Source organism: Odocoileus virginianus, chromosome 24 (genome assembly GCF_023699985.2).
Source record: "Odocoileus virginianus isolate 20LAN1187 ecotype Illinois chromosome 24, Ovbor_1.2, whole genome shotgun sequence".
In the NCBI taxonomy this organism is placed as follows: domain Eukaryota; kingdom Metazoa; phylum Chordata; class Mammalia; order Artiodactyla; family Cervidae; genus Odocoileus; species Odocoileus virginianus.
The window spans coordinates 33,024,011-33,052,005 of record NC_069697.1 but is presented as its reverse complement, the minus strand read 5'-3'; the positions used below and the strand labels follow the sequence as shown (position 1 = coordinate 33,052,005).

The 27,995-nt window shown below is 37.3% G+C and overlaps 1 protein-coding gene across 4 annotated transcripts in view; it reads right to left on the bottom strand.

Moving 5' to 3' along the window:
• Positions 1-27,995, bottom strand: part of NELL2 (neural EGFL like 2) — a 433,912-nt gene that overhangs the window by 11,879 nt on the left and 394,038 nt on the right. For all 4 annotated transcript variants that reach the window (XM_070454537.1, XM_070454534.1, XM_070454535.1 and 1 more), the window contains exons 17-18: positions 14,493-14,633; positions 1,452-1,645 (exon numbers count right to left, since the gene is read on the bottom strand). In XM_070454537.1, the coding sequence (XP_070310638.1) occupies positions 1,452-1,645; positions 14,493-14,633 (335 nt within the window). The remainder of the gene's footprint in view (positions 1-1,451; positions 1,646-14,492; positions 14,634-27,995) is intronic.

Sequence of the window (27,995 nt, the reverse complement as noted above, 5' to 3'; positions counted from 1 at the left end):
GGAGGATATGGCGACCCACTCCAGTATTCTTGCCTGGGAAATCCCATGGACAGAAGAGCCTGGTGGGTTACTGTTCATGGGGCCACAAAGGGTCAGACACAACTGAGTGACTGAGCTTCAGCACCATATCTGTAATTTCAGATGTTGATTTGGAAGTTTCAGATAACTCACACTGTTTTCTCAATATAACTGATTTTCTTTAAAATTCCTATTTGTAGCTAACACCTAAAAATTACTCAAGCTGGAGAATTTCCAATTTTCTTTCTGCACATTACTGTTTAAATGACTTGATTGGAAAAAATTTTTTCAGAAATAACCAGTATAGAATGATAACCACTGCACGGCTCTTATGTGCAAATAAATTCGTGTATGTATATATAAATTTTTATGTACTTGTAATTTGAATACTAATTACAGTTTGTTCTGTGTAAGGGATTGTATGTTTATATTTGGTAGGTAGTCATCAAGTTTTACATATTATTAAGTTTATAGATATGTGAACGTTATAATTTGTACAAGCTGTTATCAATTTCTTTAATAATAGTTGAGTCCTTGGTATTATTATTTAACTATAATTTAAATTTCTATTATCAACTGGGTACACAGAACACCTCTCTAAAACTGAAATATAACCCAAATAGGTGTTTTTTCACTTACAGGCCATAGCATGTTCGTTCTGGCTTCATTTATGCATTCATTCAAATATGATATTGTGACTATAAAAACATTAGCCTAGTTAGAATCAAAATTTTATCATTGAATAGATAAACACATTGTGGTATTTCTGTACAAGGGAACACTATTCAGTAATAAAAAGGGATGGGTTACTTATACAGGTAATGAATATGATTGAGTGTCAAAGCATAATGCTGAGACAAATGTCAGACACAAAAGAATATGTATAGTTTTCATCTCATATACCTGGGGGATTATTTCCAGGTTGCAGGTGGATACCAAAATCCATGGATGCAAGTCCCTTATAAACAGCATAGTATTTGCATATAACCTATACATAATCTCTGATATGCTTTAACTTATTTCTAGATTACTTATAATATCTAATATAATATAAAACTTATGTAAAAAGTTGCTGGGGTCAGGAAAATGAAAGTTTTGCTTTTCAGAACTTTCTGGAATTTTTTTTCTCAAGTATTTTTGATCCACAGTTGGCTGAATACATGAAGGCCAACTGTATTATATGATTCCACTTATATGAGGCTGTAGAAAATACAAATCTAATCTATAAAAACAGGAAACAGTGTTTACTTGTGTCTGGGGCTATGGGATTAAGAAAGATATAGGCTGGTCAATTTGGGTAGATGAAAATGTTATGTTATATTCATTGTGCAGAGGTTAATCAGATGTATGGATTTCTTTATCAAGCCGTACACTTGAAATACATGCAAATTACATCTTGATAAAAATGGTTACAATGTTTTGTTTATACCAACCTGACATGAACACACGGAACACCGGTCATTTTCCAGCACCCAGATCTGACCATTGTGCTTAACTTTTCCATCATGGATGCAATCCCCTGTGCAATTCTTTCCGTGAGGACATCGGCAATCATATCCACCATCCAAGTTAAAGCAAACGGTGTCATTGGCACAGCCGTGCCTCCCCGTCCCACACTCGTCAATATCTACAGCCAAGAAAAAGCAGCAGGCAATGTGCTTGGAATATGCTCTGTTTCAAATAACTGTGATCAGGCAAGTTGTCTCCTGACATAAAGCATTCTACTCTAAATTAATTTTCATCTTACTGGCATGTATTTCCTATTGGTAAAGCAATGTTAATGATCTTGGAATTTCACAGGGAAATACTATCATACTTGATTTCAAACACCAAATAACCAAATAACCAGATTTTCAACTTTTACATCTGTGTAAATATCATTAGGCTTTATGAAACACTAATTTTTTTAAATGTTAAGGATAGGACTCAATGTATCAAACAGTCCGGCAGTGGAAATTCTAAAAGTGCCTATTTTTTTTAATTGGCAAAATCATCCTCAATGTTAAAAAGGGGCTTCCAGAAAACCCCTTCTTCATGGGGGATGAAATGTTACGGAAGCCCTGAGGCATTTTCATCCCGTTTCAAGCCCTGTTCTCACAGCTGTTGTCACTGCCAGGTAAGCTCTTTCCAGCATTCTGCTCAGCTGTTCTTCCCTGAACGGTCCAGGCATTTGCACGCTGCCCTTACACCCTGCCCTTCAACCACGGAAAGGCAAGTGATCACAAGCAATCAGCATCTCTTACAAAGAATTCCCCACTTCTCAGCTTTCCCATTTCTTATCATCATTTCATCTCCTGCCTGACTCAATTGGCACCTGCCCATTCTTCACCTGACTTCACCTACTCCATGGCAATCACAGCCTAAAGCATTTTCATACAGATGAAAAGCAAACATATGTTGACCCACAGATCAGGTCCAAGCGAGGAGATGTGATTCATTTTCTTTATCCCCATCATTTAAAGGTCATAAGCCAAAATCATTCCAGGGATATTGTATGAGTGGCAGTAAGGAGTTATTTCCTATTTCATCTGAGTAAAGGTCAAGAAAAAAGAATTAATCCACAGCAGGAAAAGTGGGATAGAGAGAAGATGGAATGTATAGCTTTTAACCAGCAGAACGTACACTGATTTTCCTTCAAAATTATAGGATTTAGTAACTATCTTCCTTAAATGGTTTGATTGTGACATTGTAGAGGAAATGAACAAGTCAAGATTATATTTTAGCCACATTTCAATTTCTAAATATTTAAGTTCTATCATATATGCATTCCTGACAATAAGTTACATTATTATTTCTATGTAGTTTGATTTTTATTAGTTCTCCTATCAACAAAACCAATGAATTTAGATAATAGCTGAAAAGGTTTCTATTACAGCTATAGTAAACTTTATTATAGATTTTTCAAGGATAATACTGTATGAAAAAGGCCATGATACAAAAATAACAGCATGAGAATAGATGAAAATCTTAAAAAATACATTTATATAATTGTATTAATACATACACCTATATATCAGATATATATGTGTACATCAGATTCAAAAAAATTTTTCTCTTGGTGAGGAAATGAACTTTATATAGCAGGTCTTTATTTGCTCTATTTGGAATAATAAAGTATCCTCAGAGTTGATATTTGTCTCCATTAAATATTCTCATAATTAGCAATTATAGGAAGCAAAAACAACACCACAAATCATAGTTGTTTGGTCTCTCTGACCACAATCTCTACAAATACCTCTTAATATACTTTTAATATCCATTACATGTATATACATTTTATATATTTCACTCTTTAAATATCCACTAATATAAGGACATTATTCCATTAATGGAAATGGCTGGACTTGAACAGTCATTTCATTTTGCCTGACATTTAAAATAAAATTTCTACTAACAGATTTGTTTGTTTGGTTAAAAGCAGAGAAAGTCCTTGGATTTGATGAAGAAGACAAAGAAGAGAAGATTTTCAGGTACAAAGAGAATATGTACTCAAAGTATATTAACAATAAAGAAATAAAATAAAACGTTGCTTACAACAATGGTTGGCATGTACTTGTTATACCTGGAGAAACACTAATATTTAAGCAGAAACATCATAATGGACTAATGCTTACCTTTTGCTATCCTATGAGATTTGAATTAATTTGAACTTACCTTTCTTGCATGTTATCTATACTGGGTTTCTCAGTGCAGAAGCTATTCTCAACTGAATGGTAGAATAGAATTTTTGAGTTTATTTTTATATACAGTTTTATTGTAAGATTCCTACATTACATATACATAAAGAGTATATATTCTGGTTTGAAAATTATACTATAGTATATAGAAATTCCAACTTTAAAAATACTGATTATTTCTTTAGTGAGCGATTAGAGAAATAATGTTGCCAAAGCCAGTGGCTCAGTTCCTGTCTTCAGCTGACAGCAATTTCTGACACAGGTCCTTCCCTCTTCCTGACAAATTTCATTTACTTGCTTCCTATCACACTAGTATACTGAAGCTGAAGCTCTAATACTTTGACCACCTGATGGAAAGACCCAACTCATTGGAAAAGACCCTGATGCTAGGAACCACTGAAGGCAGGAGGAGAAGGGGGCGACACAGGATGAGATGGTTAGATAGCATCACCGACTCAATGCACATGAACTTGAGCAAACTCCAAGAGAGAGTGAAGGACAGGGAAGCCTGGCATGCTGTAGTCCATGGGGTCACAAAGAGTCAGACATGACTGAGCGACTGAACAACATCACATTGGTAGCTCTTTCTGACTCTCTCTTCTGCCCACACACACATTCTCCAGGTGTGGCAAAAACATTATGGAAAAAGACTTCGGCAAGCAAAAAGGAGGTAAAGAGTGGTCTAGTCAGAGGGAAGAGTGTGTTTGAGCCCCAAAGGTCAGAGCCATTAAGTGTATTAGAGAATCAGAAGTTTGGTATGACTTAAATGCCCAGGGAGCGCAGAAGCGGGAGACACGCTGAAGGGTTCTCAGGGCTCAGTTAAAGGTCTTATTCTAAGAAATTTGAACCTTATAATGAAGGCAATCAAATGTCCTTTTAGGGAACTGCAAAAAAACTATTCACATACCCATTTTAGAAAGATTCCGTTGGCTTCATTTTGGAAAAGGGACTTAAGATGGATTAGAACTTTCAATTAGAAGACCAATTAGTAGACTGTTCAGTATTCCAGGAAAGAGATGGTCATATAATAAAAGTAAACACCAAATTCTAAGTACATTTATATAATGACTCATTTAATCCTCACAACAACCGTGGAAAGTACAATTATAATCCCCATTGTAGGGAATTGAGGCATAGACATGTTGCATAACTTTCTCAAGATCACATAGGTAGTAAGGTATAGATAGAGCACAGAGGGGAAACCAATCGGCTCCAAGTCTGTGTTCTTAGGCATAATGCTGTACTGTCATAGCAGTGGGGATGCATACATAGAAACAACAAAGACAAAGCCATTTAGTGATCTGTTGGCTTCAGAGATGAAGGAGAGAGAGGGGTCATGAATGATGAGATTTCTGGCTTGGAAAATTTGGTAGATGCTATTTACATAATGAAGACCAAGATTTTGATAGGGAGTGGTAGTTGCAGAGAAGAACCAATTCTGACTCCATGTTGGAACTATTTCCTTGACTTGCTTTACCTTGCTGTTATCATAATCATATAATAATGGCCTATCTAAGGAGGTTCCACCCATGCCTGACTGTTAAACTAAAGTGCCTTTGTTCAGCTCACAGAGAATGGGACCCTGTCGCCTGTGAAAAGACGAGATTAACATATCCCTTCCCTGATTCCCTGGAGAAGGAAATAGCAACCCACTCCAGGATTTTAGCCTGGAAAATTCTATGGACAGATTAGCCTGGTGGGCTATAGCCCACAGGGTCACAGAGAGTCAGACACAACTGACTGACTAACAATTTCACTTTCTTTCCCTGATGCTTGCCATTCTCAGAGATGTTCTGTAAGACTGGTGGCTTTTTTTTTTTTACTTCGCTTACTCATTGTCTTTCCCTCTATTCACATACTGTTGAAACCTAGCTTGAAGGATTTTGAGCATTATGTTGATGGTAGGCTAAATGAGTGCAATTGTGCGGTAGTGTGAACATTCTTTGGCATTGCCTTTCTTTGGGATTGGAATGAAAACGGACCTTTTCCAGTCCTGTGGCCACTGCTGAGTTTTCCAAATTTGCTCGCATCTTGAGTGCAGCACTTTCACAGCATCATCTTTTAGGATTTGAAATGGCTCAACTGGAATTCCATCACCTCCACTAGCTTTGTTTGTAGTGATGCTTCCTAAGGCCCACTTGACTTCGCATTCCAGGATGTCTGGCTCTAGGTGAGTGATCACACCATCGTCGTTTTCTGGGTCATGAAGATCTTTTTTGTATAGTTCTGTGTATTCTTGCCACTTCTTCTTAATATCTTCTGCTTCTTAATACTGTTTCTGTCCTTTATTGTACCCATGCTTCCATGAAATGTTCCCTTTATGTCTCATTTTCTTGAAGAGATCTTTAATCTTTCCCATTCTATTGTTTCCTCAATTTCTTTGTATTGATAACTGAGAAAGGCTTTCTTATCTCTCCTTGCTATTTTTTGGAACTCTGCATTCAAATGGGTATAGCTTTCCTTTTCTCCTTTGCCTTTCACTTCTCTTCTTTTTTTCAGCTATTTGTAAGGCCTCCTCAGACAATCGTTTTGCCTTTTTGCATTTCTTTTTCTTGGGGATGGTTTAGATCACCACCTCTTGTACCATGTTATGAAACTCTGTCCATAGTTCTTCAGGTACTCTGTCTATCATATCTAATCCCTTGAATCTATCTGTCACTTCCACTGTATAACTGTAAGGGATTTGACTTAGGTCATACTTGAATGGGCTAGTGGTTTTCCCTACTTTCTTCATTTAAGCCTGAATTTGGCAATAAGGAGTTCATGATCTGAGTCACAGTCAGTTCCCAGTCTTATTTTTGTTGACCATATAGAGCTTCTCCATCTTGGCTCCAAGAATATAATCAACATGATTTTGGTATTGACTGTCTGGTGATGTCCATGTGTAGAATCTTCTCTTGTGTTGTTGAAAGAGTGTGTTTGCTATGACCAGTGTGTTCTCTTGGCAGAACTCTGTTAACCTTTTACCTGCTTTGTTTTGTACTCCAAGGCCAAATTTGCCTGTTATTCTAGGTGTCTCTTGATTTCCTACTTTTGCATTCCAGTCTCTTATAATGAAAAGGACATCTTTTTTGGGTGTTAGTTTTAGAAGGTCTTGTAGGGTCTTCATAGAACCATTCAACTTCAGCTTCTTCAGCATTACTGCTCAGGACATAGACCTGAGCAGTAATGAATGGTTTGCCTTGGAAACAAACAGAGATCATTTTGTTGTTTTTGAGATTGCATCCAAGTACTGAATTCTGGACTTTGTTGACTATGATGGCTACTCCATTTTTTTCTAAGGCATTCTTGCCCACAGTAGTAGATATAATGGTCATCTGAATTAAATTCACCCATTCCAGTCCATTTTAGTTCGGTCATTCCTAAAATGTTGATGTTCACACTTACCACCTCCTGTCTGACCACTTCCAATTTGCCTTAATTCGTGGACCTAACATTCCAGGTTCCTATGCATTACTGCTCTTTACAACATCGGACTTGACTTCCATCACCAGTCACATCCATAACTGGGTGTTGCTTTTGCCTTGGCTCAAACTCTTCATTCTTTCTAGAGTTATTTCTCCACTGATCTCCTGCGGCGTTCATCTCTCAGTATCCTATCTTTTTGCCTTTTCATGCTATTCATGGGGTTTTCAAGGCAAGAATTCTTAAGTGGTTTGCCATTCCCTTTGCCAGTGGGCCACATTTTGTCCGAACTCTCCACCATGACCCGACCATCTTGGGTGGCCCTACATGGCATGGCTCATAGTTTCACTAAATTAGACAAGACTGTGGTCCATGTGATCAATTTGATAAGTCTTCTGTGATTGTGGTTTTCATTCTGTCTGCCCTCTGATGTATAAGGATGGACAGAGAGCGTGATGAACTATGGATGGAGGTTCGTGACATTGTACAGCAGACAGGGATCAAGACCATCCCCATGGAAAAGAAATGCAAAAAGGCAAAATGGTTGTCTGAGGAGGCCTTACAAATAGCTGTGAAAAGAAGAGAAGCAAAAAGCAAAGGAGAAAAGGAAAGATATTCCCATTTGGATGCAGAGTTCCAAAGAATAGCCAGGAGAGACAAGAAAGCCTTCCTAAATGATCAATGCAAAGAAACAGAGGAAAACAACAGAATGGGAAAGACTAGAGATCTCTTCAAGAAAATTAGAGATATCAAGGGAACATTTCAGGCAAAGATGGGTTCGATAAAGGACCGAAATGGTATGGACCTAACAGAAGCAGAAGATATTAAGAAGAGGTAGCAAGAATGCACAGAAGAACTGTACAAAAAAGATCTTCACGAGCCAGATAATCAGAATGGTGTGATCACTCACCTAGAGCCAGACATCCTGGAATGTGAAGTCAAGTGGGCCTTAGGAAGCATCACTACGAACAAAGCTAGTGGAGGTGATGGAATTCCAGTTGAGCTATTTCAAATCCTGAAAGCTGATGCTGTGAAAGTGCTGCACTCAAGATGCGAGCAAATTTGGAAAACTCAGCAGTGGCCACAGGACTGGAAAAGGTCAGTCTTCATTCCAGTCCCTAAGAAAGGCAATCCCAAAGAATGCTCAAACTACCGCACAATTGCACTCATCTCACATGCTAGTAAAGTAATGCTCAAAATTCTCCAAGCCAGGCTTCAGCAATATGTGAACCAAGAACTTCCAGATGTTCAAGCTGGTTTTAGAAAAGGCAGAGGAACCAGAGATCAAATTGCCAACATCTGCTGGATCATCGAAAAAGCAAGAGAGTTCCAGAAAAACATCTATTTCTGCTTTATTGACTACGCCAAAGCCTTCAACTGTGTAGATCACAATAAACTGTGGAAAATTCTGAAAGAGATGGGAATACCAGACTACCTGACCTGCCTCTTGAGAAACCTGTATGCAGGTCAGGAAGCAACAGTTAGAACTGGACATGGAATAACAGACTGGTTCCAAATAGGAAAAGGAGTACATCACAGCTGTATATTGTCACCCTGCTTATTTAACTTATATGCAGAGTACATCATGAGAAATGCTGGGCTGGAAGAAGTACAAGCTGGAATCAAGATTGCCAGGAGAAATATCAATAACCTCAGATATGCAGATGACACCACCCTTATGGCAGAGAGTGAAGAGGAACTAAAAAGCTTCTTGATGAAAGTGAAAGAGGAGAGTGAAAAAGTTGGCTTAAAGCTCAACATTCAGAAAACTAAGATCATGGCATCTGGTCCCATCACCTCATGGGAAATAGATGGGGAGACAGTGGAAACAGTGTCAAACACTATTCTGGGGGGCACCAAACTCACCACAAATGGTGACTGCAGCCATGAAATTAAAAGACATTTATTCCTTGGAAGGAAAGTTATGACCAACCTAGATAGCATGTTAAAAAGCAGAGACATTACTTTGGCAACAAAGGTCCATCTAGTCAAGGCTATGGTTTTTCCAGTGGTCATGTGTGGATGTGAAAGTTGGACTGTGAAGAAAGATGAGCACTGAAAAACTGTGTGTGTTGGAGAAGACTCTTGAGAGTCCCTTGGACTGCAAGGAGATACAACCAGTCCATCCTAAAGGAGATCAGTCCTGGGTGTTCATTGGAAGGACTGATGCTGAAGCTGAAACTCCAATACTTTGGCCACCTCATGTGAAGAGTTGACTCATTGGAAAAGACCCTGATGCTGGGAGGGATTGGGGGCAGGAGGAGAAGGGGGCGACAGAGGATGAGATAGCTGGATGGCATCACCGACTCGATGGGCATGAGTTTGAGTAAATTCCTGGAGTTGGTGATGGACAGGGAGGCCTGGCGTGCTGCGATTCATGGGGTCGCAAAGAGTCGGACACGGCTGAGCGACTAAACTGAACTGACTGACTATGGAAGCTTCCTGATGGGAACTACTGACTGAGGGGGAAACTGGTTCTGATCGGTGGGGCCGTGCTCAGTAAATCTCCAGTCCAGTTTCCTGTTGATGGGTGGGGCTGTGTTCCCTCCCTGTTGTTTGACCTGAACTCAGACTACGGTGGAGGTGATGAAGATAAAGGTGACCTCCTTCATAGGGTCCCAGGCAGGCAATGCCACACTCAGTGCCCCTGACCTTGAAGCAGGCCACTGTTGACCCATGTCTCCACCGGAGACTCCTGGACACTCATGGGCAAGTCTGGGTCAGTCTCTTGTGGGGTCACTGCTCCTTTCTCCTGGGTCCTGGTGCAAACAAGGTGACTGTATAGAGCTTCTCTATCTTTGGCTGCAAATAATATAATCAATCTGATTTCAGTATTGATCATCTGGTGATGTCCACATGTAGAGTCATCTCTTGTGCTGTTGAAATAGAGTGTCTGCTGTGACCAGTGTGTTCTCTTGGCCTTTCCCTCTCTATTCTGCCTTTTGACTTCAGTTCCTCATTGCTTTTTCTCCTGTTCCATAAAAGAACATGGATTCCCTCCATGACAACATGGTTATTTTGAGACATTAGCCTGCCATCCTCTTGGTCAGTTGACTTTCCAAATAAAGTCACATTCTTTGCCTCAACACCTTGTCACTTGGACTTATTGACCTGTTTTGCGGCAAGCAGAGAAAGCTTGGACTTGGTAACAGCAGTGGGTGGCAGGAATAAGCAAAGACACGAGTTAGTTTAAGACATGCTGAAATATACTTTCCTGTGAGCTTCCAGGAAGAGCTGATTAGTAAGTAGTTGGAGATACAGGTCTGGAGTTCAGAAAATAGGACTGGGCCAAAATATGGATTTGGTAGAGATACATTTTAATCATTCCCTTTCTCAAAAATAGACCTTCAGAATCAAGCTCAATCTGAGAAAGGCATTTAAAACTACTTCCTCTGCCTGCACTTTCTGTCCCTATCTCAAGGTGCACAATATCACATCATACTTAAGTCCTGAAACAACACTAGATAGCTAGATACTCAATCCTTTCTTAACCCCAACAGAAAATAATTTCTTTGTTACCTATGGCTCTGAATTTATTCTTCCCTTATATACTCATCATTTTCAACTTTGTAGCTTTTCTCCTCTGTTGAGAAACTCTCCACATTCTATCTTATATGACAGTTGTTACTGTATATATTTTATCTCTACTATAAGCTGAGAGTAGTGACCATACCTCCTTCATATCTGTTTACAGCAGATGCCTGTAAAGTACCTCAAGCTATCTATACATATATTCAGTAACTACTTCATGAGTTGAAATAGATTCACTTCATTTTCATAGTTTCCCTTGATTTAAGGTAAGAGTTTATAGTATTTGTTTTGAACATAGTACTCAAAGATACTTCCATGTAAACATTTATTTTTTAGTCATACAAGTTCAAAAACACCTCACCAAACATAAAGATAATCTAGAAATAAAAGCTTTAAATAAAAGGAAATGTGGGCGTGAAATGCAATATTCCTACACGGAAAAAAAAAAACTTGGCCTTGTTCTCAGAGAGAGACAAATTTTCAGGCATATTAGAAATGATGACGTGGATAAGGAAACTGGTACCCTTGCACATTTCCTGGGGATTAAATGCCTACACCTCCAAGGTAAATGGATGAGCAAAATAATTTACAGTTTGTATGCATGCAGTTTATCAACATGTATGTTGCAGATTACACAGTCTAAAAAGTAGTGCAACAGTACAAAGTTATTTATTCATATCTTCAAATATGACTATTATACTTAATAATTGTAAACCTACTGCTGTGGATTTGTCCATGTTGAAATGCTTCTTGTTTTTTCCCCCAGCACAGAAATATGAACTTGATCAGATATAAACCATAGTCTTAAAATGGCATCCTTCTAAATGCTAATATTACAATTCTACAGATCACTGAAATTGCAGTAAGTAGATAGTTGTTAAAAAGAAGCATTTTAGTTCTCTTTTATATGACAAAGGTTAGTACTTTTAAAAAAATTCTTCAGAGCACACTGTCCTTGAAAGAGTAGTAGATTTTTATGATAATCATTATAAATTCTATTGCAAGATAGTTGTAGAATTATTTTTACAGAATTGTGGGGGTTTTTTTAATAAGAATAAGATTTCCCACTCTTTATGTATTTACAGAATTTCCTCAAAAAGCCTTTTCTGTGTAGGCATTTCACAGAATCCAATACTTCCCTATATTCATCTGTATCACGTGTTATTTTAAAGATTAGTTTTCCTTGTCACTTTTGGACACTTAATGAATGTGCTCGTTATGTTCTGTCATTTTTGCCAGACTAGTATGTATTTACTGTATGGAAGGAAGTAGAAGTGTTAATCGCTCAGGTGTGTCCAACTCTTTGCAACCCTATGGATTGTAGCCCACCAGGCTCCTCTCTCCATGGGATTTCACATGCAAGAATACTGGAATGGGTAGCCATTCCCTCCTCCAGGGAATCTTCCCGAGCCAGGGATCAAACCCAGGTCTCCCACATTGAAGTAGATTCTTTACTATCTGAGCCACCAGCGAGGGGGTGTATATCATATATATGATTTACTGTATATCATACCATATGTTTGGTGGAAAAGTGAAGTACTTCTCTCTTCTCAGTTAAATAAGAAGCACAGTAATTAACAGAGAAAGAAGAGAAAGTGGTATCTGAGATGTGAGGAGAGTGAAGTTATGACATGGCTGCATCAGAGAGTTGCAGTGGAAATTAATGGACAATACTGATGGCTCTTGCAGTAAGTTACAAGATGACCAGCAACAATTCTCACCATTTACTATTTATGCTCTTCGGTAATCCTCTCTCCTTGGGCTTACTGAGTGGCTTCTAACAGACAGACTACGGGAGAAGTGGTGAAATGCCACTTCTAAAATTTAGTTGTGGAAGACTGTTGCTGCCGTCTTGGGCACCTGCTGTCTCTTGGAATGCTTTTTCTAGGAGAAGCCAGCCCCCAGCCCTGTGGAGTGGCTCATGGGTTAAGGAAACAATGCCTGACAATAGCACTGTTAGTGACCTTAGAAACAGACTCCCTTTCCCTCCACTCCTGTCCCAGAAAAGACTGAGAGATGAGACCACGTCTCTGGGCAGCAACTTGATGTTAGTAACTTCACTAGAAACCTGAACCAGAGGCATCCAGCTAAGCTGTTCTTAGATTCCTTACCCTGAAGCTGTGAGATAATTTACTATTTTCAGTGGCTACACTTTGGGAGTTACTTTTTACGCATCAGGAGATAACTAATACAGCCCTCTTGAGACATGTGGTCATAAATTTAAAAGATACTGAAAGCAGTTACAGATGTAAAGTAAGATAGCAGAGGTATGTATTTTTATAGTCATCTTCTGATGCACAGAAAGGGAAAGCAAGCAAAATTAAACCCAGGTTACTCCTAGAGCAGAAGAAGAAAAGATAGGGAAAAGGAGGGGATGAAATAAAGACACATTTTCAGCTTTGCTCTCTATATTTCTGCATGATTGAATTATTTAGGATCAGTTTATGTTTATTCTTTATGTGTATAATTTAAAATAAAAGACAATGCTAAAAAAACAGCATTGAAGACTTCTTCCTGATAATATACTATAGAAACAGGCAATATAGTTTATCAGGGAAGGGCAAAATCACAGGGTTTGATCTGCTTCTTGAACAGCATTCTCATAAGCACAAGGTAAAGCCTTCAGATCACAGCTAAGTGGTTATTTGCAAATGCTAGGTTTTAGCCCCTGGTAAGGCAGCAGCATTCCCATTCCATGTAAAAATCCAGATGAACACTCTGCTCAAGGTCCAGAACTCCGCAGCTGTTGGCAAATCACACAGGGAACCTTGGCATCTATCACCCAAGTCTGCTTCACTTTTCTCTGTGTGAAAACCTCTAGAGGCCCAAGGATAAAAGGCATCTCATCATTTAAGCGTCAAGTACTGTTAAGTTAGATTCTCCAAGGCTTTCATCGACTGTGTCATTGTAGCCTCATCATTCTCTCAGGCTGTTACTCGATGAAGGTATAAGCACCGATGGAGAAAAGAAAGACTTCTTGAGGTCTGTTTTGTTTTCAAATTCCATGCCAAACCCTTTTGGTGGGGGTAGTTTCCTTGGCAATTATTCACTGTGCTTTGCTTACTCTGCCTGCCTTCTAAAATGTATATCCCTTAATAGTGGATATAAAGGAGTAGAACTGTCAATTCACTGAAAACAAGACAAAATTAATAGTAAATAATTGAATACAATCTGATTGAATTTCTGTCCCTTTTAGACTGACGTCTTTTAAGCATGGACCATATCTTCTGTTTTCAACATTCACTAAACATCTGACTTTGCCAGGCAAAAGATACATGAGGAATAGCCCAGAGAAGCATGTATCATGATTTTCTTGGCCATGTCATCATTGTATTTTCTCTAACCTCATTTTCCCTCTATCCTGCTTTCACTTGTTTTTCTACCTCTTTTTGGGTCAAATTTTTACATGCGGCCATTAAAAAATGTATCTGATAGTATAATTTATTTATTCTAAAAACATCTTTAAACAAAGTATCCACAAAAATTGGTTTGCTGTTACAAGTATTAATTATTCACAAATCAATTAATTATTATAATTAGGAGCAAAAGTTAGATTTTAACATGTTTCTAATCACTTGTAAAAACACACAGCAAAAATCACCAATACCTGAAATATGAGATCAGTGTCAACTAATTACGTCTTACTGAACATGACAGAGGATGAGGTGGCTGGATGGCATCACCGACTCGATGGACATGAGTTTGAGTAGACTCTGGGAGCTGGTGATGGACAGGGAGGCCTGGTGTGCTGTGATTCATGGGGTCGCAAAGAGTCAGACACGACTGAGCAACTGAACTCAACTGAACTGAACATGTCTCAATTTGAAGACCTTAAACTCTAGGCCTTTTCCTTGTACTGACCTTCACACGACTCTCCACTTGGTGAAAACATCCCATTGTCATGGTAGCCGTCTCTGCACTCACAGTGGTACCACCCAGGCAGGTTGATGCAGTTAGCACGGCTGTCACACTGAACAAAGCCATCAGAACACTCATCAATGTCTGGGAAAGAAGCACAAATGAGATGTTATACAATTGTTGCCTCTCTCTCTAAGACACTAAAATATTCTGTTAGACGGGGACTAAAATATTCAGTGCCAGCAAATCCTTAAAACTGAGAAAATATAAAATAAAGGAAGTCTACTTGGTTGTTGACAGCTATACAGAAAGAATGTAGTGGTATTAGTGATAGGAGAAACATCTAGACAGTTTCCCTGTCGCAAAAGTCATCCAATTGCAGAAACTGGAAAAACAAAAGCATCTATGGTAATCATTAGTGTTGCTGGCCAAATATTTCCCGCTCTTCTACCGGACACCAGCTAGGATTGCCGTGTGACTTCCTGAAGCCAACTAGGCAGTGATATGTGTCACTTCTAGACAGAATCTTAAAGATGCAGTGTGTGGATTCCCACATATTCCTTCCCCATCAGATGACCAGTGATTTCCAGAAGCTCTGAAGTTCAACCTGAGTCCTGAGTGAAGATGATATGGGACATAGTCCTCCTCTACTTGCGGTGGACATACAGTAAGAACAAGAAATAAATCTTTTTGCTTTAAGTCACTGAGATTTTAGAGTCTTTTAATACTATCAACATAATCTCCAGTGTATGGCAATAGCATTCATGCATCAATATGCTTCTGATTTTTTAAAATATATCTCTTTTATGTCACCTTTTAATTGGTTCATATATCATATACATCATTAACTCATTCAATCCTCAAAAAAGATCTTGATATGCAGATAGTATATTGAACATATGGGGAGAAAAATGAAGTAAAAGGAGATTATGGGATATAACCAAGGTCACCTAAAAGTTCTTGGTAGCCTAACTTCCAGCTGTGTGTTCCTTCGTACAAGTAGACACAGGTTCAAATTGGCAAAATACCTAAACAAACAGAGTATGCATCCTGAGTCTAATATCTTGCTTCCAGTAGCTTTTTACTAATCACAAATGTTACAAGGTCATTATTCTCCTTGTTCAGGTTGTTGATAAATGGGAACATCTGATGCTCATCCAAGTCTCTTTACTCATTCATGGAAGAAAAAGTAATGCCTAGAGTTGCCTGGCAGAGTGTCCCCTTCTTCTTATATACCATCTGGGTTTCTGGATGTGTGGGCTTGCCTCAGTTCAGTCACTCAGTCATTTCCAACTCTTTGCAACACCATGGACCGCAGCACACCAGGCTTCCCTGTCCATCGCCAACTCCCGGAGTTTACTCAAACTCATGTCCATTGAGTCAGTGATGCCATCAAACATCTCATCCTTTGTTATCCCCTTCTCCTCCTGCCTTCAATGTTTCCCAGCATCAGGGTCTTTTCCATTGAGTCAGTTCTTCACATCAGGTGGCCAAAGTATTGGGAGTTTCAGCTTCAACACCAGTCCTTCAAATGAATATTCAGGACTGATTTCCTTTAGGATTGACTGGTTGGATCTCCTTGCCATCCAAAGAACTCTCAAGAGTCTTCTCTACAGTTCAAAAGCATGAATTTTTCAGTGCTCAGCTTTTCTTAGGGTCCAACTCTAACATCCATACATGACTACTGGAAAAACCATAGCTTTGACTAGACAGACCTTTGTCGGCAAAGTCATGTCTCTGCTTTTTAATATGCTGTCTAGGTTGGTCATAGCTTTTTTCCCAAGGAGCAACCATCTTTTAATTGTCATGACTGCAGTCACCATCTGCAGTGATTTTGGAGCCCCCCAAAATAAAGTCTTTCACTGTTTCCATTGTTCCCCCATCTATTTGCCATGAAGTGATGGGGCCAGATGCCATAATCTTAGTCTTCTGAATGTTGAGCTTTAAGCCAACTTTTTCACTCTCCTCTTTCACTTTCATCAAGAGGCTCTTTAGTTCTTCTTCACTGTCTGCCATAAGGGTGGTGTCATCTGCATAGCTGAGGTTATTGACATTTCTCCCAGCAATCTTGATTCCAGCTTGTGCTTCATCCAGCCTGGCATTTTGCATGATCCCCTGGAGAAGGAAATGGCAACCCACTCCAGTATTCTTGCCTGGAGAATCCCACAGATGGAGTAGCCTGGTGGGCTACAGTCCACGGGGTCGCAAAGAGTTGGACGTGACTGAACGACTTCACTTTCACTTTACTCTCACTCTGCATATAAGTTAAATAAGCAGGGTGACAATATACAGCCTTGATGTACTCCTTTCCTGATTTGGAACCAGTCTGTTTTTCAATGTCCAGTTCTAATTGTTGCTTCTTGACCTGCATACAGATTTCTCAGGAGGCAGGTCAGGTGGTCTGGTATTCCCATCTCTTGAAGAATTTTCCAGTTTTTTGTGATCTACACAGTCAAAGGCTTTGGTGTAATCAATAAAGCAGATGTAGATGTTCTTCTGGAATTCTCTTGCTTTTTCGATGATCCAATGGATGTTGGCAATTTGATCTCTGGTTCCTCTGTCTTTTTTAAATTCAACTTGAACATCTGGAAGTTCACAGTTCATGTACTGTTGAAGCCTGGCTTGAAGAATTTTGAGCATTACTTTGCTAGTGTGTGAGATGAGTGCAATTGTGAGGTAGTTTGCGTATTCTTTGGTATAGCCTTTCTTTGGGATTTGAATGAAAACGGACCTTTTCCAGTCCTGTGGCCACTGCTGAGTTTTCCAAATTTGCTCGCATCTTGAGTGCAGCACTTTCACAGCATCATCTTTTAGGATTTGAAATAGCTCATCTGGAATTCCATCACCTCCACTAGCTTTGTTTGTAGTGATGCTTCCTAAGGCCCACTTGACTTCGCGTTCCAGGATGTCTGGCTCTAGGTGAGTGATCACGCTATTGCGGGGTTGCCCCAGACCGTGCTAAATGATCTGCTGTCATATCCGTCTTGACAGCCTTGCCATGCCTACAGACACCACCTTGCCAAGGTAGAACAGGCTTTTCTTAATGTTTCCCACACCTGCGTCATATTCCCTGCTGCAGTGACCATCAGGAGAATGCCCTTCCTTCCTTGTTGAAGGGAAGACCAAGTACCTTTTAGAATTCTTTTCCTACAGACAGTCCACTTTAATTCCGTTAGGTGAGACTAAGAAGCCAGTAAATACTGTTGAGCTGGAGTGGAGGAGCCACTGCTTTCCAGTCTCATCGAATTCCAAATTCTGGAAGTATTTATTTTTTTCACTTTCTTTTAAAATTTCCTCTTTTTCTTTGTTCAATTTTGAAAGAGACAAACTTTGAATAAAAGAATAAATTTTTTTAAAAGGAAAAAAAAAAAATGTCATCACTCAGTTACTTCTTGATAAACCCAGAGATCCTTACTTAAAGAAGGAATACATGTAACTCCATGGCTGATGCATGTCAATGTATGACAAAAACCACTACAATATTGTAAAGTAATTAGCCTCCAACTAATAAAAATAAATGAAAAAAAAAAAGGTACAAACCATTCTCTTAGATCAGGTAATAAGCGAAAAAATAAATATCTCATATGATTGCAAAATTTTAACATTATTTCAAAGTCATGACTGAATGACATGTCACTATGGTTCCTCTTCTGAAGAGTCAGCTCCTGCTGTCAGTAATTCCTATTGTCAAAATAATTATTAGTGGCTAAATCAGCTAGTTATTAACTTCCTGACATATAGCTGATACGGACTGCTTTGATTTACTAAGACTTTACAGGTTTCACGAAACAGCCTATTTGTATTTCATGGGCCTCCCTAACTGATGAACCTCTGATTTATAAATGGGACTAAAATGCTATGCTCATTTCAGCTTTATATGGTCTTTTCCTCTAACCCAAATGATGCAGAAAATTGGTTATGTCATTTCTTAAGTGCACGGACAAAAGAAAACAGGTTGGAATTTAAGCTTTGGAAGTGAGTTTATTGGAAGAAGGCCATGAGGGAGATGTTTAGAGTACCTTATTTTAGAAGAATCTGTTCATTAGCATTGGTGATTTGGAAGTAACTGTTACTGGAACAGAGCCTTTTCTACTGAAGCAACTTTCACATTTCATGTGCACTTTTATTTAGCCCTTTTATCTTTCTGCAACACAAGGATCTCAGGTCATATGACACAGATAATATTTAAATTTTTACTCCTCATTCATTTTCTCTTTTCATTCATTCTAATCACCAAGACCACTGTTATACTGTCTCATCCCCACTTCTCTTTGTTTACATTACAGCAGCCTTCCTTGATCTATAACCATTAAATTTTAATAGAAATGCTATGCAGTATATTGGTGGATATCCCCTGAAGACTGGGGATTGAAACATATGCTGGCCATAATGTATTTTCCTATACAATTGGAGTATTATTATTTGACTGTTACTATTAAGTTGTATTTTAAAAGATACACAAGCAAATATATGTCACTCATTAATTTACCATTCAATACTTATTGAATACCTGTTATATGCCAAGTACTAAGTGTTAGGGAAACAAAGATACACAATGCAAAAGTAATTCCTGCCCTCACTGGGTTTAGTATATATCTAAATTGTGTTTTAAGAAAATAAATTTATGAAAGTCTGAATTTACAATCCTATAGAACAGTGTTTCCTAACATGTGACACATCTGCTGCCACTGGTATGGTATTTGGGTGATAATAGGTCAATATTTTATTTCAGGTTTCTGCATTATTTCTATTTATAGTAAGCTATGGTTTTTCCGGTAGTCATGTATGGATGTGAGAGTTGGACCATAAAGAAAGCTGAGCACTGAAGAATTCATGCTTTTAAACTGGAGTGTTGGAGAAGACTCTTGAGAGTCCCTTGGACAGCAAGGAGATCCATCCAGTCAATCCTAAAAGAAATCAGTCTTGAATATTCATTGGAAGGACTGATGCTGAAGCTGAAGCTCCAATACTGTGGTCACCCGATGTGAAGAACTAACTCATTTGAAAAGATCCTGATGCTGGAAAGATTGAAGGTGGGAGGAGAAGGGGACAACAGAGGATGAGATGGTTGGATGGCATCACTGACTCAATGGACATGAGTTTGAGTAAACTCCGGGAGTTGGTGGTGGACAGGGAGGCTTGGCGTGCTGCAGTCCATGGGGTGGTAAAGAGTTGGACACAACTGAGTAACTGAACTGACTGAACTGATAGCAAGTGATACTAATAGTACAGTAGTGAAATTGTATTTAAATTTTAAAAGTGATAGGGATTACAGAAACAACATTAAGTATATATTGGTATAGATAATACATGAATATGACAAAACTTATTAATATGGCATATAAATAACTGGAGTTTTGATATAGCATGGAACAATTATTCATATTTCAGAACGAATTACTGAGCAATTCCTTAGGTACTGGAATGTCTTAATTCATTTTAAATATGACTCAATTTATCAAATACAGTATAAATATCCATATGTCATGGCTCAAATTATATACTTATTACCATTTAGGACAGCAAAGTAAAGCTGGTCAGATAACACGCATTGCTTTATTTTACACTTTCTTGTTCTTGCTATTTTTGATTTGTTTATGAAAACTTTTCTACTTTGGTGAAAGTCAGTAGAAAATGAAAGTGTGCTTGAATTGCCAAAGTATGCACTTCCCAAAGGAGGTATGTTTGTTTGGGTCATGGTTCTAATTAAAGTGAAAGATAAAACAAGCAGCATTGTAAGCTATCTGATGGTATGTATGCTGTTAGTTACTCTGTAAACCTTAATAAGAACTGAAATCTGATCCGCCACTTAAGAATTAAGTAGATTTTTACCTATACACAAATTTAAATATTACTGTGAGTTAGAATATCTAAATGCACACACTGTGTGCATTAACAGAAAATTAACAGAAAATAGCAAAAAAAATCAAATAATTTATTTCTTTGGTACTTCTTTAGGTCAGTCAAAAACAAAACTTCATATTATCAAGTTAGAAATACATAGAACAGCAGGCCTAGGGTAGAAAAAGTTATTATAAGAACCACCAAGTTTGAACAAATTACTTTCCAACTGAATAAGAGTATTCAAAAAGATCAGTACAGAATGTATAACTTCATATGATTTATTCTTGATTATAAGGGCCTTAATTTTACACTCTGCAGGTACATTATATAAAAAACTAAAAATAAGTTTTATAAAAAACTATGATTTCATTACATATTCTATCTTAGGAAGGAACTAGTTTGTAGTTCCTTGGGAACACTTAGAACTTTTTCAGCAACTCCTTTTAGAACAGTCAGTTAGTGATGATATTAAGATGCTGTCCCAGAGTGCAGAGAATCTAAAATCCAAAAACTGCTTAGCTATCTAATAGCAGTCACAAATAGCAGTTATACTCCAGGGATCAAAATCAACTTGGAAAATAAAAGTGGAAGCACTGTGGGGATAGATTTTCTAGAAAGTAAATATGTTTTAAGGACTTCCCTGGTGGCTAGATGGTAAAGCGTCTGCCCACAATGCGGGAGACCTGGGTTTGATCCCTGGGTCGGGAAGATCCTCTGGAGAAGGAAATGGAAACCCACTACATAATCATTAAAAATAAACCAAGAGACAGAAAACAAGCAAGGAAACTGTATGAATGAAAAAAAGCTCACAGATGTTAGTATCCTGCTTTTTTCATCTCCCTCAGGTATGGTGACATAAGACTGGGTGCCTCCTATGTTCTGAAGCCAGACACTGGCTTCAGAGGTAGCCAGATGAAAATGGCTTTTGATATCAGCATTTAGAAGGTCACTTCAGAAAGTGACAAATCGTTTCTTTGTAAAATTAAAAGTAGTTATAAAATGAGACACTTGAATGATAAACAAAGCCTTCTCATGCATGATAACAGTTATTTCTACTATAACAGCATACCTCAGAACAATATAAAGTGCAGATATCTAGAACCATCTATATCCAAAACAGACCCTAATCATTAGTTTAAGTTGCTACCCTATACAAAAGAAAAAATATATATATTTTTTAAATCAAAAATCTATTTTTAATGGCAAAGTCAAATAATGAGAGTACTGTGTTTCCAAGTGTTTATTATTAATAAAAACCTGACACAATTTCTCATTAAAAATAGTGCTTGGACTATTATTTATGTCAGTATCCTAGGCACTGGTAGTTAAATTATATTGATAAACAGTAGGCAATTATACATCCTCAAAATAATTAATCAACTCTTGATTACCCACATGTGGATTATTTGCTTTTCAGATTATCTGCAACAGTGTTTTTTTTCTTTAATCACAAGGTCATTTCCTTTTGTCTTTTGTTGAGTTTTTGGGGAGTCTGCTTTCAACACTCAGATGTGAGTGCTCAAGGAAAGCAAACTCATTTGAGTATTGCATTGTTTTTTACAACTATGTTAGATTTGAATATATTAATAAAATGTCATCCAAAATTTCATAAGAAGGCTAATTTTCTCATGTGAACTTTTTAAAAGTAAAGTGATGATATATGTAAATAAACTTTGAAAATCCTAAAATTCTTTTCACAAGTTGGATGATAACATTGGAGATTTAGTGAAAATTAATTACTTTACAGTTCATAATTAGGGAGCCAATGACTGCTGTTAGGCATAATATCATTTCTTCATCATGTCATTTAGGCGTCACAACAGCTGTGTGAACTATTCCTATCCCAGTGTCATACACAAAGATGCAGCGAAAGCAAATGCATTGCCCAAGGTCAAACCACAGCCCAGAATTCTCTCAAGTCCAGTGCTCTCTCTCTCGCCGTAGGCTGCCTCTGAAGACCAACACTTGGCCACCCAGAAACAGCCTGTACTCTGAGATGTCTCATAATATATCCTAATGTGAGTGCATTTCAGCTCTTTGGTGTGCTAACTGTGTAACATTGAGTACTTTACTAAACCTCTCTGAGTTTTCTGTTTTAGAGAAGTAATACTCTCTATCTCTTAATAGTTAGATGTTGACTACTGCTATTAAGTAATCTTCTAATAACTTTTCCTCACAGGAGAAACAGTGCCTAGCTCATAATAGGTATCCCTCCCTATCTTTTTGCTCACTTTTCCAAAGTATCTTGACTCTTTGGGTTTTCTATTTACCAGTTTGTGAATTTTTCACCAAAAAACCCAAAAGAAAACAAAAAAATATGGTGAGGGGAAGTCTGAATTGGTTCTATAGATTAATTTGGGAAGAACTGATTCTTTACATTATTGAATCTTTTAATCCATATACATGATGTATTTCCTCTTTCTCTAATGATTTTTATAGCTTTTATGGTCTTCATAGGTTTTTAAAAGGATGTCTTCTATATATTTTGCCTGGGCTTATTCTTAAATTTTTTTTTTTTTTGTATTCATTTTATTAAGACTAACATTATTTCTCCCCCACTTTATTAAGGTGTAATTCACAAATAAAATGATAATATATTTAAAGTGTACAAATATGATGATTTAATATAAGTATAAAGCATGAAAGGATTCTCTCATTGAGTTAATCAGCATATCCATCATCTCACAGATTTACTTTTTATTTTTGGTAAGAACATTGAAACTGTACTCTTTTAGAAAATTTTTATTATACAACACAGTGTTATTAACTATAGTCATCATGGTACACATATTATTTCCTCACACCTAAAACCATCTATATTGAGGTAACATTTATATACAAAAAATGATCAACAATTTCATGAGTTTTGATATGTAACCACTACACAATCAAGGTATAATAAATTGTTTTCATGCCCAAAATTTCCTTAATATTACAACAGTTTAAAAAAAATAATGTCTGTAAATACGGGCAGTGACTGTGTCTGTGTCTGTGTCTTTTTTTTTTTTCTCTAACATCTAGCAAAGTACTGGACATAGAGGTTCATAAGCATTTACTAAGTGAATAAATGATCTATTTGTAAATCAAGTAACTAAGTGGCAAGCTCAGCATGTCACCTTTTGAGTCCTTGGAGATCAGGGGGAACTACAGCAGGGGTAGTAGCTTTTTAAAAGCATTCACTAAGATGCAATAACAAGAAAAGATGACAGTTCTCATCCTACTTCAAATATTTATGTCAAAAACTTGATTATAGGATTAAATGGAGTAGAACTGGTGTAAAAAATATGTTCAGTACAAGTATAAGATACAATATAAATGTAATGGTGTATTTAATATATATAACATATATTACTAATTTTTTAACAAAAAGGGTACATCAAAACTTCTCATTAAAGATAAAAGATTAAAAACACTGTTAAATCTCTCCTTCCTCCTAATCTTATAAACATTATGTTAAAGGAACAAAGAGACATGTAAATAAAGACAAAAAGTAAAACACATCAATAAAAGAAGCAAATTCAAGAAATTTCTGAGTTAATTAAAGGTATACTGATGAATAATCAACCCAACCATCTCCTCCCAGCTTAGGAGGACAGCTGAAAGAAAGCAATTACCCCCACAGCCAGAATGGATTGTTCTTCTGTAAGGAAAATAAATATAATGTGTGGGGGAAACTAAGTAGCTAATGTAGGAATTATCCTTTGTAACAAAGTCCCCTGCATTTTAGAGTTTGGAATTCAAAGTATAAAAAGTGGCATCTTTTTAACTCAGTTAAGTCTGTTGGTCAACAAATTTTATTTTCATGTTGAAGGTCAAACAATACTGTTTTATTTTAAAATTCACTCTTAAACATTATTGTGAAATCAAGGAGAAACAAATACTTGAGAAAAGACTATAACATTTAACAAAATAACCAAGATATACCATCATAAAAACTGACCCTGAAGGAAATAGAGATAATAAACAGAACACAACTTAAAATATTTCTAGTTAATGCTTTCTGATAGATTTGGAAGAATATTTCATTCATAAGGGATTCAGTGTTATAGAAAAGGAATAGTCAAAGAATAAGAAGGAGATTTAGTTCCTCAGAAAATTTCCAGTCTTTCCTTGGAAGATTTAATTTTTTGGAAATTAAAAAATATGATAGCTGAAATTTTTTTAAAAAATGCAATATAAGACTTGAGAGATCAGCTACTTGAATCCAGACACTCTAGTTGCAGAGAGCAAACCTTGACCCCATATACAACACCACCTCAAATGAATTAAACAGACTCACATTTGAACACACATTGTGAAATTTCACAATAAGTACAAAATATAAATCTTAATATCTTCCAGAAGGGAGAGAACCCTTATGTACAACCTTCAGATTACACACAAAGGGATAAGTCTAGCATCACACTTCTCACTGTAGCAAGACAGTAAAGCAATGATTTTGACCCTAGAATTCTATGCTTGGCAAAACTTACTAACTACCTATAAAAGCAACATAAATATATTGTAAGACATAATTTCTTAGAAAGTTTTTGTGCCATGCACTATTTTTTAAAAGATGTTACTGATGATGTAATGCAATAAAATAAAGGACTAAATCCAGGTAGAGAAAGACCAATCAGTAGTTCACACCCTCTCCTAAAACCTCTCACTTTGCAAGGATATAGCCCTGTCTTAGTTCTTTTACCTCATTGCCTCTATATCTGGTCTTCTTTGCAGCTCTTATCTTCTAAATCTCCAAAAGTTTCAGTTCCTTAGATATCTATTCTCAGGTATTTTATTTTCCATCTACTAACTTCTTAATGATTTCATCTAATACTACTGCTTTAAATACTCAAACACCATCAATACACTGAAAACTACATGTAGTGGGTTGAATACTGTTACCAAAAACTTCATGTCCACTCAGAGGTCAGAATATAACTCTATTTGGAGACAGGAAATTTAAAAAACAAAACTATCTTTAGTAGATAAAACAAGAAATGAAGGCGAAAACATATACTGGTGAAGGCTAAAAAGGTAACTTAAAGGGAATACAGATGGGCAGTGGTACAAGGGAGGTAAATCAACATCTATCATACAAGAAGTCTACTAATAATGTATAAAATGGACCAATTAAACAAAGCATCGTATAAACATATTAGAAGAATAGGAAAGCAGTCCCCTCTAGCACTTTGTCTCAACTGGACTTTCACAAGAGAATTAAGTTCTAATGCCCTAAGGCATCCTGAGTAAATTATAAATGAACTTCTCCCCCATGTGGCAGGTATGGTACTAGTTATGTGCCATCCTTGGGAGATCTGAGAAATTAGTCTCTCTGGCCATTGTTTTGGTTTGTAGCTCAGGTGAGGAACTACTCTTAGAAAAACTGATAGAAGGTAAACAGGAAGTGAGTCGGGGAGCTACTGCTTTTCAAGCTGTATGTTTGATTTTTTAACCAGGTATCTATTTTCTTTCATGTACATAAAAATACTTTTAAAGAACACTCAGAAATCCTCATCTTTAAAATGTTGAGGATAATAGGATAGCAATTTTGCTAGCAGTGATATCTAGATGAAAAGAAAAATGAACCAGAAGCTCTGGAGAAAGATATGAGGACCGGAAGCATGTGGATAATATAATCATAACTGATACTTAGCTCTCTCTGATGTATTAGTAGCAAGTTGAACAAAGTGTTTAGTAAAGTGGAATTTTGGAAACTCCTAGAAATTTAAAAATCTTTGCCAGTTCTACCCCTTTTACAGGGTAGCTTAACTTAATGTGTAGGATATGAGACTTAGAATACTTTTACTTATTCATTCACTTGACAAATACAGACCAAAAGTCTCTCATGGAAAACATGTTAGTCATTATGGCAGTATACTCAAGAGCTCACAGCCTAATAAAAAAGACGGAGCATTAGCACAAGTGTCTCAGATACAAGATAGATACAAGTCCTGTAGGAAGAATACAGATGGAGAAAGATGTGAATTCAGGAAAGAGACACTGAAACTCTGATCATTAAAATCTAAGCCACTGGAGTAAAAACGCAGCTGAACAAAAACTTCCAGATTTATTCCTATAAATACTAGCAAATTACTTAAAATGTTTATTCATTTATTATATTGTAATCAAGCTCAGTTCAGTTCAGTCACTTAGTCATTACAGTCATGTCCGACTCTTTGCGACCCCACGGACTGCAGCATGTCAGGCCTCCCTGTCCATCACCAACTCCTGGAGCTTGCTCAAACTCATGTCCATTGAGTTGGTGATGTCATCCAACCATCTCATCCTCTGTCATCTCCTCTTCCTCCTGCCTTCATATCAGGGTCTTTTCTAAAGAGTCAGTGCACTGGGAAGACCCAGAGGGATCGGGTGGAGAGGGAGGTGGGAGGGGGGATCTGGATGGGGAATACATGTATATCCATGGCTGATTCATGTCAATGTATGACAAAAACCACTACAATATTGTAAAGTAATTAGCCTCCAACTAAAAAAAAAAAAAAAAAAAAAGAGTCAGTTCTTCACATCAGGTGGCCAAAATATTGAAGCTTCAGCTTCAGCATCAGTCCTTCTAATGAATATTCGGGACTGATTTCCTTTAGGATGGACTGGTTGGATCTCCTTGCTGTCCAAGGGACTCTCAAGAGTCTTCTCCAACACCACAGTTCAAAAGCATCAAGTCTTCAGCACTCAGCTTTCTTTATGGTCCAACTCTCACATCCATACATGACTACTGGTAAAACCATAGCTTTGACTAGACAGACCTTGATCGGCAAAGTAATGTCTCTGCTTTTTAATATGCTGCCTAGGTTGGGTATAGCTTTTCTTCCAAGGAGCAAGTGTCTTTTAATTTCATGGCTGCAGTCACCATCTGCAGTGATTTTGTTACTTTTAAAGTAGACATGCTTTTTTCATACATTAGATGATATTATAGTTAGGCTCCCAAGATAATATGAACTGCTGGCTCTATAATAATGAGTAGATTGCTTTAAAACAGAGTAAAACCAGAAAGTTCTTAACTTCTATGCTTCCCTGATCCACTTTCTAACAGCAAGATTAGACTACCTACTTGATTTTGAGATTATTTCTAGAAGGAAAAAAAGGAAGCTGATTTCTCAAACTATCCAGTAAGAATAAGATAGCTGGAGTGCTTTTGCGTAGTAATCTACCACAAGCTTTCTAATTATTAACATAGCACTACAAAAGGCTTTATTCATTTTGATGAACTCACCAGTTATTCAGAAAAAAGGTTTTGAATGGCATGCCAAGAAAGGTAAGATGACAGTCAAAATAGCTACTCTCTATTTATTAGAGAACTGACAAATTTATATCAGCAGAAATACTGCTTTGAGTGAAATGAACTCACTGATGCCATAAATAAAGAAATGGAATACTACAATTTGCACACATGTGAATGAGAAGTCATCAGATAGAGCTTTCAGTGGATCCTAAACAAGAAATGTACTGATGAATGGTTTCTATTGGCTTTGAGCAAGTGTCAGATCTCTGATAGACTGTCTACTTTTAGATCATTTTATTATAACAACTGCTTCCATCTCTATTAAAACACCCATTAGCTTGATATAGGATTCTCAGCCAGTAATGACACATCACAGCTCTCTCACACTGATAACTGAAGGGAAAAAAATACCAGAAAGGAAGTAATTGAGCAAACCAATAACT